Source organism: Homalodisca vitripennis, chromosome 2, assembly GCF_021130785.1.
Source record: "Homalodisca vitripennis isolate AUS2020 chromosome 2, UT_GWSS_2.1, whole genome shotgun sequence".
Classification (NCBI taxonomy): Eukaryota; Metazoa; Arthropoda; class Insecta; order Hemiptera; family Cicadellidae; genus Homalodisca; species Homalodisca vitripennis.
Window position 1 is genome coordinate 190,363,148 of NC_060208.1, and position 16,890 is coordinate 190,380,037.

Here is a 16,890-nt window from a genome sequence, read left to right on the forward strand (position 1 = left end):
CACGATAAGAGTTTCAAGAAAAGCCTTGAATATCTAAGAAGGTCAGGTGGTCAACGAGTTTTCATCGAAGATGCAGAAAGAAAATTTGCAGTACATGAATATTCCATGTCAACGCATGGTTTTCTAGTTTCTTGTTTTGATCTTTGATGCATAGCCTACCTTGATATGACAAGTCGCAAAGTGCTTGTTAATAAAATCTTTCCTGGCAGATCTTTCACAAAGATTATCCAAAGAAGTTAACTATTCAAGGGTTTCAACCGATGAAGAAATAATTGGTGGTTTATTTACAAACTTTGCTAGGAGGAGTTTATAATTGTAGGTAATATGTTGTGTAATTGTTTACAATATAATAATATTGTAATTATTTCATTAACACTAAAACAATAACGAAAATCATCTTAAAGTCATCCCCGCTTACCGTATGGTAAAGGATTCTATGTAAAATTTTAAGACACGCACACAATTAAGTGAAATTTTAATCAGAAACGTATTTTTCACTGTTCGTGGATCTGAATATAGGAAGAAAGAATTGTCGTATAAACAAGAGCTTTCAATGTTTATCTGATAAAAACTTCATACATTTATTTGTTTTACCTATAGTAATGATTAGTTGCGTTATGGAAATGTAAGATCAGAGTTTTTGGATGAAGTAGAAGTTTTTTACCCACATTATGGGATATTTTTGTCTTGATCTAAAATATTAATTAGTTTAACTTTTTGGGTGTGGACATCCTGTGTCGTATTTTCTGATCGCGTGCTGACTGCTGTGCCGGTTGTAGCAGACGGTACGGTAGGCCTACTGTCAGTATTTGTTCTTAGCAGATTAACTTTTACGTCAATCGACTGATAGTCGTTGGGACTATCGTGTTGAAGTTGTGGAAGGGGCGAGAGGCGCGACGATAATTTTATTCTGTTCCTTGAATGTCAATACAATTATAACTTTGTTCAGTTTTATCTTAGATGAAGACAATTACATTTAGTTTTAAACAGGTGCTATAAGAGTTTGAATTAATTTAGTTTCTTAAAATGGATGCTGAGTCAAGATCAATCCTAAGAAAAGTTATAATTGATGTAGTATGTCTATTTTGTGGTAAGTTTTATTGAAATTAAGTTTTATTTAAATTAAGTTACTTAAGAACATATGTATATATTTTTTAATTAATCTAAGGTTTCAACTAATTTCTTACATTAATTTAATATTTTACGAATTTACCTATTAAGGATAGGTTAGTTTACACTAGGAGAACTAGTTGAAAGTAATTGGGGCAGAGTATGATAAGGGAACCCTGTTTTTTATATCGATTAGTATAATCATTGATACATAATATTGGTAGGCTATATCGAATGCAAGACAATCAATTGATATCAACGTATTTATAGCCATAATAATAATCATATTTGAAATTAAAATAATTAGTGTAATAAACAAAGTGACAGTATCATAAGTACCTGATAAAGGAATCAGAATAATCAAACAATTAGAACAGGTAATAGGAAACACTCATTAATAATAACGAAATGATAACACTACATAACAAACATTTAGAACAACAAATAGGAAAGTTACGAACAACTATTTATATGTTTTCTTCTAAGTATCAATGATTAGCCTCACCATTTTAAAGAAGGAGTTGAAAACATCATCTCTGGAATATAACTCTCTTCTGTACAAATACTCACAGAGAATTTCTGCGAGCAGGTCAGTTGGTAATGCCACTTTTAAAAATTCGTTTTACAGCCCTCCACAAGCTTTTGACTCTCTGAGTAGACCTATTAGCACCAGTTGCCGAATCTTAAAAGTTGTCACTACGGTTGACAATAAAATGCACAAAACCACATTCACTCAACCCAAAATATGCCTTCCACCTGTCTGTGCAATATAACCTTTGAATGTAATAACAATATAACGTTCCTCAAGGTTCTATCCTGGGCCCTCTTTTATTTCTCTGTTATTTAAAGGGGCTCCCTGGGACGGTTCCAGGTGGAGGCTCAATATGCCTTTATGCTGATGATGCAAGTATTACGGTTTCAGGTAATAAACAGGAAGACATTGAGCTTTTGTCTTTTTTAAACCTTTTAACTGTTAAAGATTTCCTGAGTTCCAAGAATCTCTTGCTAAACGCAAATAAATCAAATTTTGTATCGTTCAGTACTAAACAATCAAGATTACAATTTGAGCCTAACATATATTTAGAAAATTCAAAATTGAATCAAGTAGACAATACAAAGTTTCTTGGAATAATATTAGATCGGAATTTGGGTTGGGAGAAACATGTTGATTATGTGGTAAAAAAAATGTCCTCCGGTCTATTTGCTTTACGCCAAATGTCAAGGGTGTGTAGCATTGAGACATTGAAAGCCATCTACTTTGCTATGGTAAATTCCCATATGTCTTACAATATAGGCATATACGGAGCCACAACTAAAAGAAATCTGGACAGAATCTTATTACAACAAAAAAAAGCTCTAAGAATAATTTTTAACCTAAAACAAAGAGATACAGTGAAACCATACATTACTCAACTTCAAATTTTGACTGTATATGATCTATACATTTATGAAACTGTTTTATACGTAAAAAAATACAACAACCCAATTAGTATTTTAAATCATCATGATCATAATTTAAGACGTAGCAGATATGTGGAACAACATAGGCTGAAGTTTTATGAAAAGAAAACTGGTTTCATTGGCACAAAATTTTTGTTTAACCTTCCTCTCAATATTCAAAATGAGCAAAATTATGAAAAATTCAAAAAAACTACTTTAAGATTATTTATTAACATTATCCTTGTATTCTTTTGAAGACTTTTTTTGTTTCAATATGTAAGTAACATTTAAGTATTGTTGGGTATGTTTAGAAATGTATAAAATCCCCTTAAATTACCTAATAATTACCTTAACTAATAACTGTCTTGATTTAAAAATGGTTTTAACTTACTCTGTAGAAGGCTACATAGCCAAATCTTACTTTTTCAGTGAGTGTCAAACTGATTTTTATGTTTTAATATAGCAATTATAAATGTATATTGAGATTTATTGTGACGCTATTCTTGTAATCTGTTACATGGCTGAATAAAGAAATTTTGAATTTGAATGATGTAGAATTGATTGAGACAACGAATTTTATAATCACAGTTATTAGATAAATCAAATAAATTATAGATACTCAAAGTTAAAATAACGAGTTATTAAAATGTATTTCAACTAACAAAATTTATTGTAATCAAAATAAATTTATAGGTAATTTCCACCTGACACTTAACCTTTATAATTTCCTTGATGTCAGTCTGTAAAGTCCTTTGATGTCAGTCAACCAATCACCCTTTCTACAACACTCCGTCTTAGAGGAAACAAATATTAAGATTTATGACTATTAAATACTATAATTCCATACTAATATTGTATATACTGATCTTCAGGTTTCAAGACCACTCAAATCTATTACAATTGATTCCTTATCTCCTTATCATCTGCCACTACATGTTGCTGAAAGCAAACTGTTCAAGCGTGTGTTCCTTTTAACGTTTTCCTCCACATCTTCCCTTGCTAACTGTGTCAATCTCCCTGCTATTTTAATTTAATTTGACTTACCATTATCCTTTTCATATAATATATTTCTAGAAGGTTCTCATAACGAATTACCTAACCGTATTTTTATGGACTTGTCTGGGATTCTCTCATGCAATGTTTTGGTCGATGCACAATTCTCAGATCTAACTTATAAATTTAGTTTCTTTTTTTTTATTTAAACCCTTGGATTGTTCAGATACTTTTTTTTAAATAGGTTAGATATTTTTTTTAATAATTGTTAAAAAAGAGTTGTAAATCACTACTTTATTCCATTATAAGAATGATTTTTTATAATTATACCTTCTTATATTGAAATTCATGAACCTTGAATACAATGCTATACTTAAAAAGTTTATCAAAAGCATTTTATATTCTAGCTTCTGTATATAGTCTGACTTTCCAAAACTTAGCTCAACTGGTTGTCCCATTAATTTGAGTTAGCTTGAGGCTATTATATACTTTTAAAGAGCACCTTCACTATTTTTGCTGTTGCTGCATTTCATTCCATTAATTTTGAGGAAAGTATACAGATTAATCTGTAATATTAATCTGCATCCAAAGGCTTTTTAGAGTTTTTTTCTAAGTTGAATACAATATCAGGTGATTATAGCATCTTATTGATAATGTTAATGTTATAAATTTGATATTTTGTTCTTCTTATTTAGTCCTCTATAAATAAATTAAAGTCCTTAAGAGCTGACTGATGTAAAATGACCTTGAATTTTTCCCTATAGGAACAATGTTAATACTTATGCAGTTTTACACCTTTATGCTTTGTCATAGAACTATTGGAGATATCTCATTTTAAAGATACAATTAATACATATAAAAAAAATTGGTTTTTACGAAATTATTATAGGTTATTTAGCACAAAATCTCAAACTTTGTTATACTTCATCATTGAAATATTAAAAAAGTATACACTTTTAAAAAAAAAACTATAAAGAGCGTTTGAATGCGTACTATTTTATCTTTAAATGAGACATCTCTCATAATGCTATGGTAAAACAAAAGGGCATTAAATTGCATGTATTTTAACATTGTTCTTATGGGGAAAAACTGTTACTACAATCGGCTCTTAAGACTAGAAATAACATGATCAATGACAAATAACTACAGGGATGGGTTTTTGGTATGTACAGTATACTGTAGTATTTGGCTTTCAATATGCAGTAGTTCTCTTTTTTTTGTTTTCTAAAATAACTATTATTTGTTTGATATTTCTACTTACAAAACATTAGGTTAATTGTTATTGTGAATATCAATTATACAAACTAAACTCAGAAGGTTAGGTAAAGTGTGTATTAAATAACTCAGATATTTTGTACTTCTCAATATAATTTGTTATGTTTTGTTTAATTAGTAAATTTTACTTATAGTGAATAGCTTAGGAGAATAATTTATGTCATTTGCAATAGAAAAGTATATTGTTTCAGTTGGCTTCCCGATTCTTATCTTCTTCCTGTGGGGAGTTCCATACAAGCGGGGTTTCTTCTGCGATGATGACTCCATACGGTTCCCCTATAAAGAGTCTACCGTTACCAAAGGGATGTTGTACGCAGTTGGCATTTGCATGCCTATTTGTGTGGTGAGTTTCTGCTAATTACTATCATTTTACTTTAATTCATGCAGTTTTTGTTTATGCTGTTTTATGTTATGTTTTATTTTTGCAGTTGTTTTAACTGTGATTTTAATGATCTAAGAATTTGAATGTTGTTGTAATTTTTAATATACAATTTATTGTTGTAATATTATGACTTAGCTGTATTAACTTGACGAAGCTTATTGTAATTTGTGTTACTTAATAGCCAATAAAGAATCTGAATCTGAATCTGCTGTTGGAATATTTTGTCGTTTTTAACATTCTGTGTTATTGTTTAGTGATGTATAAGAAAGGATCTTGTCATGCCATGATGAGTCTGAGCTTGTTGAAAATGTTTTTAGTTCTTCTGGGTCAAATACTAGGGATATGACACAAAATTCTATTCACAGGAAACAATGGGTTAATAGTTGCTATATAACAGGTGAAGTTAGAACTAATTACTTTTAGTAATTATTCAGTAATAAACCAGATGATTGTAGGTCTTGTGGCAGCAGTTAAACATGGTTTAAATGTAAGAGTTTAGTTTTACCTTTATGTCTTTTTTTCTATGTGTGATTAAACTATTAAATGAAAAGGAATTGTACACTATACTATGTATACAATTAATTTTAAAGATAAAGTTAGAACCCAAAATAAAAAAAAAAATTTAAATTGTTTTACAATTAGAATCTATTTATCTAGCTATCTGATAGTGATATACCTATTTCAAGGAATGCAAGAAGAAATATAATCTGATAACAATTATCATTTCACATGCTTAACCCTTTCAATACCTCCCATTTCAACCTCTGCCAAAATTAGTGCAAATGACAATTAATTCTTTATTTAAACAAATTTCAGCATTGATTCCTGCTTATACAATGTAAATTGGCTCTTGGCTCCTAGACAATAAGATGCATCGATTACGCCTGTCATGTCAATCTCTTGAAGTTCTGCAAAGTCAGTCAGTCTCTTGATGATCTTAAGTCAATGTTTGAAAGTGGTAAAACATTTCCTAGAAACACACAGTAGTAAAGATAATTATAGTAATATTTGTTGAACAATGATAACAAAGACATGTGATAATATTGTTAATTACATAATTATAGAACTTCATTCTACATCTATTTTTCAGTTAATTTCATCTGTTTTTTGTTGAAACTAAGATCCTTATTTATTAATTAAACAAATTAAAAAAGTATAAGAAACTCAAGTTAAAGTTTCTGTTAACACTGAATTATTATCATGATGAGTCACCACAATCAGTCATTTCGTTCAGATAAAAGAATCATTAACACGACATGCTTGTTTGTGAAAAAGTTTCAGATAGCAATGGTCATGATAAAACAGCACATGTGACCCTTGATTTCATAATTACTTTAAAAGGACTGCAGTCAACAAACTTATTACATTATCATCATTTATTACCAATATAAAATTCAATTCAAAAATGCCTTTTATTATCAAGCGTTTCTCAGATACATCTGTTTTACAGAACAACTCTTGTCATTTACTGATATAAAAGTAACTAATAATACTTTAAAATACTCTATCTAAGATAGTCAACAATTTTAACACACTTAATACAAATGTAAATTTTATATAGGTTTATACAATTTCCTGATGGAAAAAATAGTATATTCAACTAATATTATTAATTAATAATTTGAATTAACTCTTTGTAAAATTAGTTTGTTATCAATAATTTAGATAAATCTCACTAATTGAGATTACCTTTTACTGTCTGCATAAATATTGGTAAAACTCTGTTATTAGTTTTAAAGTTTTATGCAGTAAATCTGTTTATAACCCAAATAACCTTTAGCCATAGTTATGACAAAATCTCCAGAACCACTGGAAAGGGTTTAGCTCAAAGTTGTACACAAGTTTGTCTCAGTAGAATAGTTCATGCTCAATGGGAAACTGTTTTAAAAGTTTTCCCAGTCCAACCGCAGATATCCCGAGGACACCAAATTTGTAATCACAAAATCTCCCTAACTGTCTAGGTTAGGCTTGAAATTTTAACTTTCAGTCTCTGCTAGCAGAAAAATAATTATAAATAGTCTCACATTTTTACTATGGACATTTGTACAAAACCACAAGACCTCACACTTTTCCTTCCAGAAAGATTATACTAATTACTGAACTAAATGCTATTTAATTTTGCCTGTATGTTCATGTTACCTCGTAGATGCCCACCATGATATAATTTTGGTATCTTGATATATTGTTTTTTTTATTATTCAGAAAAAGGATTGTAAGGACAATGTTCAATCTGGACCTAGAGATTCGTGTAAACAAATTTTTGTAAGAAACAAAGTTTTAACACTTCTGCCAATTTACATATATGAATGTGTAGTTTTTCTAAAAGATTATGTTGAAATATTTCTCAATAACTGTACTGGTTACTCGTTATGCCACAGTGATTACCAATATCCAATAAACAGACTTAAATTATACTAAAAGGAGCTTATTACTCCACCATGAAACGTTTTAGTGCCCTTCTGAAGCATGCCTCTTGAAGCGTTAATGCAGCGTGAGATCTATTAAAGTTTTCTTCAGACACCACGTCATAAGCAAGGCGTTTTACTCTGTGGCTGAATTTTTAAATGATGGATAATTTGTTTGTGTTAGTTAGTTTGTAGATTTTGAAAATTTATGGCCATCTGGTATGTACCAGATATTACTTCTATTTATGTATACAATGACTGGCAGTTCACATGCTTACTGCATGTATTTATATGTATATATAAACATATGTGAAGCAAATAAATAAAATAAATTTAGACAAACATTGATTACTTTAAAGGTTATGTTAATTCTTAAGAAGTGATTTTATTTTCTGACCTCAGGACTCTGCCTAGATGGTCTTTAAATTTAATATTTAAATATTTTAGCTGTTGTGATCTAGAGCTTCATCCTTGGAACCCTGTTTTCCTTAAACATATTGTCCAAGTAAGGGTTTTTGATTGTGATCCTGTTGGAGCCTATAGGTTTTCAGGCTTGGTAGAGGGAATAATGTACTGGAGGAGATGATGAGTACTTGTATTAACCATCATTGATTCAGGGATAGTTAAGGACATCTCACCATCCATATCAGAGTGTCCGATGATGCCCATGTTGAAGCCGAAGTGGATGAAACCACACAGGAAACAGTATATTCAAATTTAAAACAACTTTATTCATGTAATTTGTACAATTAAATTTAAAATTATACAAATAAAGAACAACATTAATCATACAACAATTTCAAATCACTAATTATAAGTATTTAAATCATGCTTGATTTTGACGCTTATAAAGTCAGATAACAAAATATAAGCACACATATAGTACACATAAAAAGTATTGAGAAGCTGTATCAAATCATAACAAGATCTATCAATTTCCATCACAGATTGTCGATTATAGCATGTTAAATTTTGCATGCGAATAAATCTTATGGATTAAATTAGATTCATTAAGGAGACTCTGAAGACGTAAGCCTAGGACATCTTTGAGTTCATCGTATAAACGTTTTGGTGTGTAAGGGGTGTATCGAGCATTAACTTTTTATGAGACTATTTTGCCATAATTTTTTGACCTCTAATTTTAGGCTCCTGATAGAATAGCTGGACATTTAATGATTTAAAAGTGATCCTAATGACATGATTTTGGATGGGATTGGCTATGGCACCCCTGTCATATTGCAGGAAAATACATGCGAAGCTTCGGGTAATAACACTCAGTTGATTATATTTCTCTATGGTATGTCAATGGACGAAATGATCTCACTTGTCATTAAACAATATGACAATATATTTACTTATTATTACACAGGGTAGAAATGAACCCTCCCCTTAATGTTCTTAATAATAAAAATAAAATCTAGTCTTGTAGTAAATGTTTATTAATATTCTTACAATTATTGATTTATTAATAATATTTGTTTCTCACTTTCCAGAATATAATATAAGAAGAATATATATCATTGATCAAGGCAAATTGATATTGATGGTAATTTAAAAAATAATGAGAAAGACTTAAAATAATGAGATCCAATGCTTTTTACTAAATATTGTTATATCTATTGTCTTCATATTAACCATGATATTGTTGAATATATTGTGAAACGTGTTGAGTCAAGTAATTAGCAGAGCTAACTATTTCCGTACACAAATGTTTAGTAGTGAATGAAATATTTATTCAACCCTCTAGGGGAATCTGGAGTCTACATAGTTCAATTCCCTCCTGAGTGGAGCATTTTTCGTCAGTACAACTTCCACTGGTTGTTAAATCTCCCTTTCACCTAATGTGCATATATCAACCAAATAGGAGCATATTGATCACTGTATTGTATCTCTTAGGGAAAATAATATACAGTGTGCACTCCAAAGCTCATGTTATTTCCTGTGAAATGGTGATCTATAAAAAGCCAAAAACTGTTAAATACTGGCTGGAAATTATAGTGTAATAACAAAAACGTTTTTCAAATACTGAAACGGTAAGTCAATTTTTTAACCACTAATACAAAAACCAAATACATAAAAAATAGATAATATAAAAGCCATTTTAGGACAAATTAAAAAATTTGCCCATTAGGTGAGTGCAAATAATTATTGACTTCACAAATGTCCAGCGATTTCCGTATCATGTCTATGATAAACTTTCATCGTATATACTGCACCCGCATGTGAACAATTCAACCAGAACATGTGTTTGAACAGCTGTACTCACACATAACAGTTGAAGTTGGGTTGATGTTTCTTCTCGTGTTTTGTCACTACACAGAACTTTACTGAAGACGAATAAACTGTATAAATTAACGTGGTCTGTTCTTCCTTGAAATTTTATTTTAAATAATGTATAGTTAAAATGGGTAGCGGAGTTGTTATGTATATTTTCAATGCTGCTAAAACATAAAAAGTTAATTTTCTATTTTTATGAACAACAATTGAAAAGTTCCATAACAATCCTGTAGCGTATGGTAAAGAAAACATATTGCATTTTGTATCACTTGTTTGATACCATTTCAATTTGCATACAGTTACTGCAACAATAATGATGTATCATAATACACATTGAGTATTGCACATCTAAATGTCAGTAACACAGATACAAGTTATTTTAGGTATATTTTATTGACTGTTTTTATGTTATATTTAATTCTCATATCACATGAGTTTGTATATGTGAAGTGTAACCTTCTTATTTTTCAAAATAAAAACAATATGCTTTATACAAATGGTTGAAATTTATTAATACATAGTTATGTTTGGTTTAACACAAAGTAAAATAACAATTCAATTGAATAACCATTTTTTTAATAAAGAGATTAATAGAAAGTATCAGTGTGTGGCATATTGATCAACATTAGTTTGGTCACAGTGGGAAAGTGTTATATGCTAGCCAAGTGTGGAAAATAGTAGTTTTACAGATTACTGAAGCTAAATTACATTTCTCATCATATATTTAAATATTCTATATAAAACTCTCTGGATTGTTTTAACATTATTATTAGAAAGTAAAACACAGTAACAATAAAAAAGGCATATTAATAACAGTAAAAAACCGATAATCCAATGACCACATTGATAAGGAGTGGTTGATAAAAACATGTCTCATCATTACATCCTGCAGGTGGTCAGTATTTCCATTGTTTGCATACAAAAATTAACATTTATATTATGTCTCTTTTTCCATTGATCTTGGTTAGAACTGAAATGTTTAAGGAACAGTTCAAACTGTTTGTACGAGTTGAATGATTTATATATGATCAGTAGAATGGGTGATCCTTACTGTAGGTTTTTGAACAAGTAAGGTAACTGAAAGGGCAATTGATTAACATCACAGGACATATAGTTTAATGTGAGCTCAAAACCACTAGTTGTGATTCTACTTCTTGTTCTTGCTGAGGTTCAAATAATTGTTGTTCTCTTGTTGATCTGGGTACATCACACTTCTCCGGTTCTTTCCAAACTGAACAGAAATGGCAAGCGGACATCCAACACTGTGATAATATACTCACAGTCCCAAATGTCTTACTTAAATGAATATTATTATTTAACGTTTATTTACACAATCATTCATCATTACAGAACAAAGCAGATTATCATAAATAAACGTTTAATAAACATGTCATGTCATGTTATAGGAAAACGTAATGTTACTAAAGAACAATGTAATCATTAAAGGGGTATTTAATAAGATATAAATTCCTAATTCAGACTCCTGTGCTTTTGAAAGCATTATATTTCCAAACACTCTGGAACAGCATATGTCAGGAAAGTTGGGCAACAAGAAGATTGCAGATGACAAATGTGCACAGTAATGTGGTATTAGTCAGGCTTGATGGACTTTACTTAGCCAGACAGGATGGACTTTACTTAGTCAAACAGGATGGACTTTACTTTGCCAGTCAGGATGGACTTTACTTAGCCAGACAGGATGGACTTTATTTAGCCAGATAGGATGGACTTTATGTAGCCAGACAAAATGGACTTTACTTAGCCAGGCAGGATAGACTTTACTTAGTCAGACAGGATGGACTTTACTTTGCCAGTCAGGATGGACTTTACTTAGCCAGACAGGATGGACTTTACTTAGCCAGACAGGATGGACTTTATTTAGCCAGACAGGATGGACTTTATTTAGCCAGACAGGATGGACTTTACTTAGCCAGACAGGATGGACTTTACTTAGCCAGACAGGATGGACTTTATTTAGCCAGACAGGATGGACTTTACTTAGCCAGACAGGATGGACTTTATTTAGCCAGACAAGATAAACTTTATTTAGCCAGACAGGATGGACTTTACTTAGCCAGACAGGATGGACTTTACTTAGCCAGACAGGATGGACTTTACTTAGCCAGACAGGATGGACTTTACTTAGCCAGACAGGATGGACTTTATTTAGCCAGACAAGATAAACTTTATTTAGCCAGACAGGATGGACTTTACTTAGCCAGACAGCATGGACTTTACTTAGCCAGACAGGATGGACTTTACTTAGCCAGACAGCATGGACTTTATTTAGCCAGACAAGATAAACTTTATTTAGCCAGACAGGATGGACTTTACTTAGCCAGACAGGATGGACTTTACTTAGCCAGACAGGATGGACTTTATTTAGCCAGACAAGATAAACTTTATTTAGCCAGACAGGATGGACTTTACTTAGCCAGACAGGGTGGACTTTATTTAGCCAGACAGGATGGACTTTATTTAGCCAGACAAGATAAACTTTATTTAGCCAGACAAGATAAACTTTATTTAGCCAGACGGGACGGACTTTACTTAGCCAGACAGCATGGACTTTATTTAGGCAGACAAGATAAACTTTATTTAGCCAGACAGGATGGACTTTACTTAGCCAGACAGCATGGACTTTACTTAGCCAGACAGCATGGACTTTATTTAGCCAGACAGGATGGACTTTACTTAGCCAGACAGGATGGACTTTATTTAGCCAGACAAGATAAACTTTATTTAGCCAGACAGGATGGACTTTACTTAGCCAGACAGGATGGACTTTATTTAGCTAGACAGGATGGACTTTACTTAGCCAGACAGGATGGACTTTACTTAGCCAGACAGGATGGACTTTATTTAGCCAGACAAGATAAACTTTATTTAGCCAGACGGGACGGACTTTACTTAGCCAGACAGCATGGACTTTACTTAGCCAGACAGCATGGACTTTACTTAGCCAGACAGCATGGACTTTATTTAGCCAGACAGGATGGACTTTACTTAGCCAGACAGGATGGACTTTATTTAGCCAGACAAGATAAACTTTATTTAGCCAGACAGGATGGACTTTACTTAGCCAGACAGGGTGGACTTTATTTAGCCAGACAGGATGGACTTTACTTAGCCAGACAGGATGGACTTTACTTAGCCAGACAGGATGGACTTTATTTAGCCAGACAGGATGGACTTTACTTAGCCAGACAAGATAAACTTTATTTAGCCAGACAGGATGGACTTTACTTAGCCAGACAGGGTGGACTTTATTTAGCCAGACAGGATGGACTTTACTTAGCCAGACAGGATGGACTTTACTTAGCCAGACAGGATGGACTTTATTTAGCCAGACAGGATGGACTTTACTTAGCCAGACAGGATGGACTTTATTTAGCCAGACAAGATAAACTTTATTTAGCCAGACGGGACGGTCTTTACTTAGCCAGACAGCATGGACTTTATTTAGCCAGACAGGATGGACTTTACTTAGCCAGACAGGATGGACTTTATTTAGCCAGACAGGATGGACTTTATTTAGCCAGACAGGATGGACTTTACTTAGCCAGACAGGATGGACTTTACTTAGCCAGACAACATGGACTTTACTTAGCCAGATAGCATGGACTTTATTTAGCCAGACAGGATGGACTTTATTTAGCCAGACAGGATGGACTTTATTTAGCCAGATAAGATAAACTTTATTTAGCCAGACAGCATGGACTTTACTTAGCCAGACATGATGGAATTTATTTAGCCAGACAGGACGGACTTTGCTTAGCCAGCCAGCTCCATACCACTCTCTGAATAGTCCTGGATAGATCCCTGGGCACACGGCCAAAAAGAAATTGCCTGACCACATCATGATCAGATTAGGTGTTAGGATTCTTTCCCTACTATAATCCTAATACCTCATAATATTTCGCTATAACTTTTATATTTTGAAGCATTTAAAATTACTTACATTTATGTATAGAACATTAACTTTAAAAACCATTTTACATTGTTTTGATTTATTCCTTTTCACAGTTCACTTGCTTTAAAAATGTATGCTTGATAAAAACAAAATGTTATAATTTCTCTGAATATATAATTGTTGTATAATTTTCTACATATATCATAAGTTTTGTATAGTTTGAAAAATTATTTGGTAAAGTAATATATTTATATAAACATATTGTTCTATAAATTTATACAAAAATCGTTAATTAAAATGCCACATGGCCAAACTTTTATAAATTTTGTAAAATCTAATTCCATCCACTTTCCTCATAGGAAATTATGAACACATTAAAAAATATTCGAGCTTCTTAGTGGTAAATATTAAAAAAAAAAAAAAAACACACATACTTGTAGTTTAAGTAATATCCAATTTGTTCTGTTTTGTGAATTCATTCAAATCAGAAGTAAATATAATAAACACTTAATAGATGAACAAAACATTCAAGTAATCTTTGATATAAATAATTGGTTATAATCTAAAACCGTTAACATTTTCAATACATAGTTTATTGCTCTGGAGTAGTAAGAATAGAACTAATAAATAGCATTTTGTCAGTTGTCACCATGGCTAAGTTGTGTCTTAACTCGTCTGTGTGACATACCATTCTTACTTTTGGCACATTCCAGTGTCTGATACATTACACATTTATAACAAAACTGTTGTAGAGATTAATTTAACTCTATTAATACAATAAGAACAAAAAATTAGGTAGTTTTAATTTGTATCTAAGTATAGTATATTTGTAACTGTAACATTGTGAAATTTATATTATACACAAACATTCTTATTTAAATAAATTCTTTGTCATCCACAAAAAATAAACAAAATGTATATAAATATTTATCAGAATGGCATATTTTTAAATACCCTCTTCTGGGACAGGGTAACAAACTTTCCAGTTTTGGAAGCTCTCTTTTGTTAGAAATATGACTTTAACTGCCAAGAGGAGAAGGGAACACAACATGATATTTATGTAAACATTTTTCTAGAAATAGAACCATTAGATACAATGATCATGCTGTTTTGTATGAAAAATGGCTGCCTGTTTGTACAAGTGGACTTTGGGGTCAAGTGAGGAATTAGATGTCATGATTCATGAATTGGTTTTATCATGTTGATACAATTTTCAGTGTCAGAGCAAGCCATCTATTTACTGGCTAGCTAATGAGGTATTTGCTAGTAATTGGTAGTAGGGTTAGGGGCTATAATTGAAGATATTCATCCATCAATATCTGGATGAATTACCACTGTTGACTAATACAAGAATGCTCCGTCAGAATTTAATGTGTTTGGAATTGAACATAACACGAAGTGTGTTGGTTTTATTGACTATAGGCATACTCTATTAAGACTTAAGGTTAAGAATATTGCCCTGCTGTACATGTTGTTAAATATTTTATGTGTTTTATACATAAAAACACATTTGTTGTCCATTATGTATGTATGTTGAACAATTTTGAAATCGATTTTAGATTGTTTTTAATAAACACTCCATATTGATTCACATTGAGCTTATTTATAATATTTTATCATATTTTAAAGTCCATAACCTCTTGTCATTAATTATTAAAAATCAGATTTGTATTACTACCCCTTTTCATTAAAGTATCTTGTGTTCCATAACTTTGGATAATTTGAGAATATTATTGGAATATTTATTAAACTATTATGCTACATAAAAAAAATTTGCATTAGTATATCCTTTGACTATTAAATAAATTTAAAATTTAGAAAATTATGTATACTAATTGTTTGGTATGCATATTTTAATTTGTTGGGAGTATTGTTACATTATTTCATTATACAGTTGTGCTTTACAGAATAAAAATTAAGTGTGTGTTAAAAGGTTTTATTTTCTTTCCTTTAAATAATTTATGTCTATAAATGTTTAATTGTTCCTGGATTTAGTTTAACTTTAGAGGATATTTTGGGACAATTCACGAGTGCAATGACACAAGTGACTATGAAATATACGAGGAATTGTGCTACCTTCAAACAGCTCACAGTATATTTAAAAAGTTATCACACAGTTATGTCAAGCTGATTAAAGTAAGAATTTAATTATAATACACAAACACCATATTTCTATTAATTAGAATCTGTGGTGTTATATAAATCCTTGATATTTTTACATTTTAACATTTTTTTAATGATTTGTTTATTACGTAGTTTATGCTTAGGATTATAATTTGTAACACAATCTCCCACTCTGTAATCTTTTACATTTTACGTCATATATATTATATATTAATTTTCTTATTTGGAGAAAATCTTTTAATTATTTATTTGGTTATACTTGGTCAAATAAAAATTTAATTTGCTGTAATATGTTTTCTCCCCTTATTTGAGGTATCTTAAGTTACAAAATTTAAAATTTAATACTACATAGGTCGGTAGGCAGTGTTTTTGCACTTCAGATATTTTTCTAGGCCATTTATTACATGGTATGCACTTTTTATGTACTCAATATCTGCTTCAAATGTTCCAATGGAAATAGTAATATTCTCGTAATATGTTGGAATTGTGGGTGTGTGTGTGTATATATATATATTTATTTATATATTTATATATATATATATAATAGTATGTGTGTGTGTGTGTGTGTGTGTGTGTGTGTGTGTGTCATATGTTCATGTATATATGTTATCATATGTAAATATTGTTGGGCAGTACATTTTGGGTATGAGGTGTACAAAACCCAGCTGCAACCTTGGGTAGACAGTCTTGAAGGTAGAGTATTTGTCTTCAGTTATGTTAATTTGTTTATTACTAAAACATTCTTTTTAAATCGTATTACATATAAATACTGTAAAAATTCATATCTATATCTCCAACTGTATTTTCTGGGACCTAGTTAAAAAAAAAAACCATTTCCTCACATTACCATTTAAATGTCTATCTATATATATAAAAATGAATGTTTGTATGTTTGTCCTTTATGGAATCGTGAACTATTGGACCGATCATGATGAAAATTTGTACGTATATGTATTTTTCCACGGAGAAGG

At 31.0% G+C, this 16,890-nt stretch overlaps 1 protein-coding gene across 4 annotated transcripts in view; it reads left to right on the forward strand.

The window, feature by feature from the left end:
• Positions 1-773: 773 nt before the first annotated feature.
• The window catches only part of LOC124355221 (putative phosphatidate phosphatase), a 58,400-nt gene continuing 42,283 nt past the window's right edge, over positions 774-16,890 (forward strand). For all 4 annotated transcript variants that reach the window (XM_046806249.1, XM_046806250.1, XM_046806248.1 and 1 more), the window contains exons 1-2: positions 774-1,090; positions 5,010-5,161. In XM_046806249.1, the coding sequence (XP_046662205.1) occupies positions 1,027-1,090; positions 5,010-5,161 (216 nt within the window). In that variant the 5' untranslated portion in view covers positions 774-1,026. The remainder of the gene's footprint in view (positions 1,091-5,009; positions 5,162-16,890) is intronic.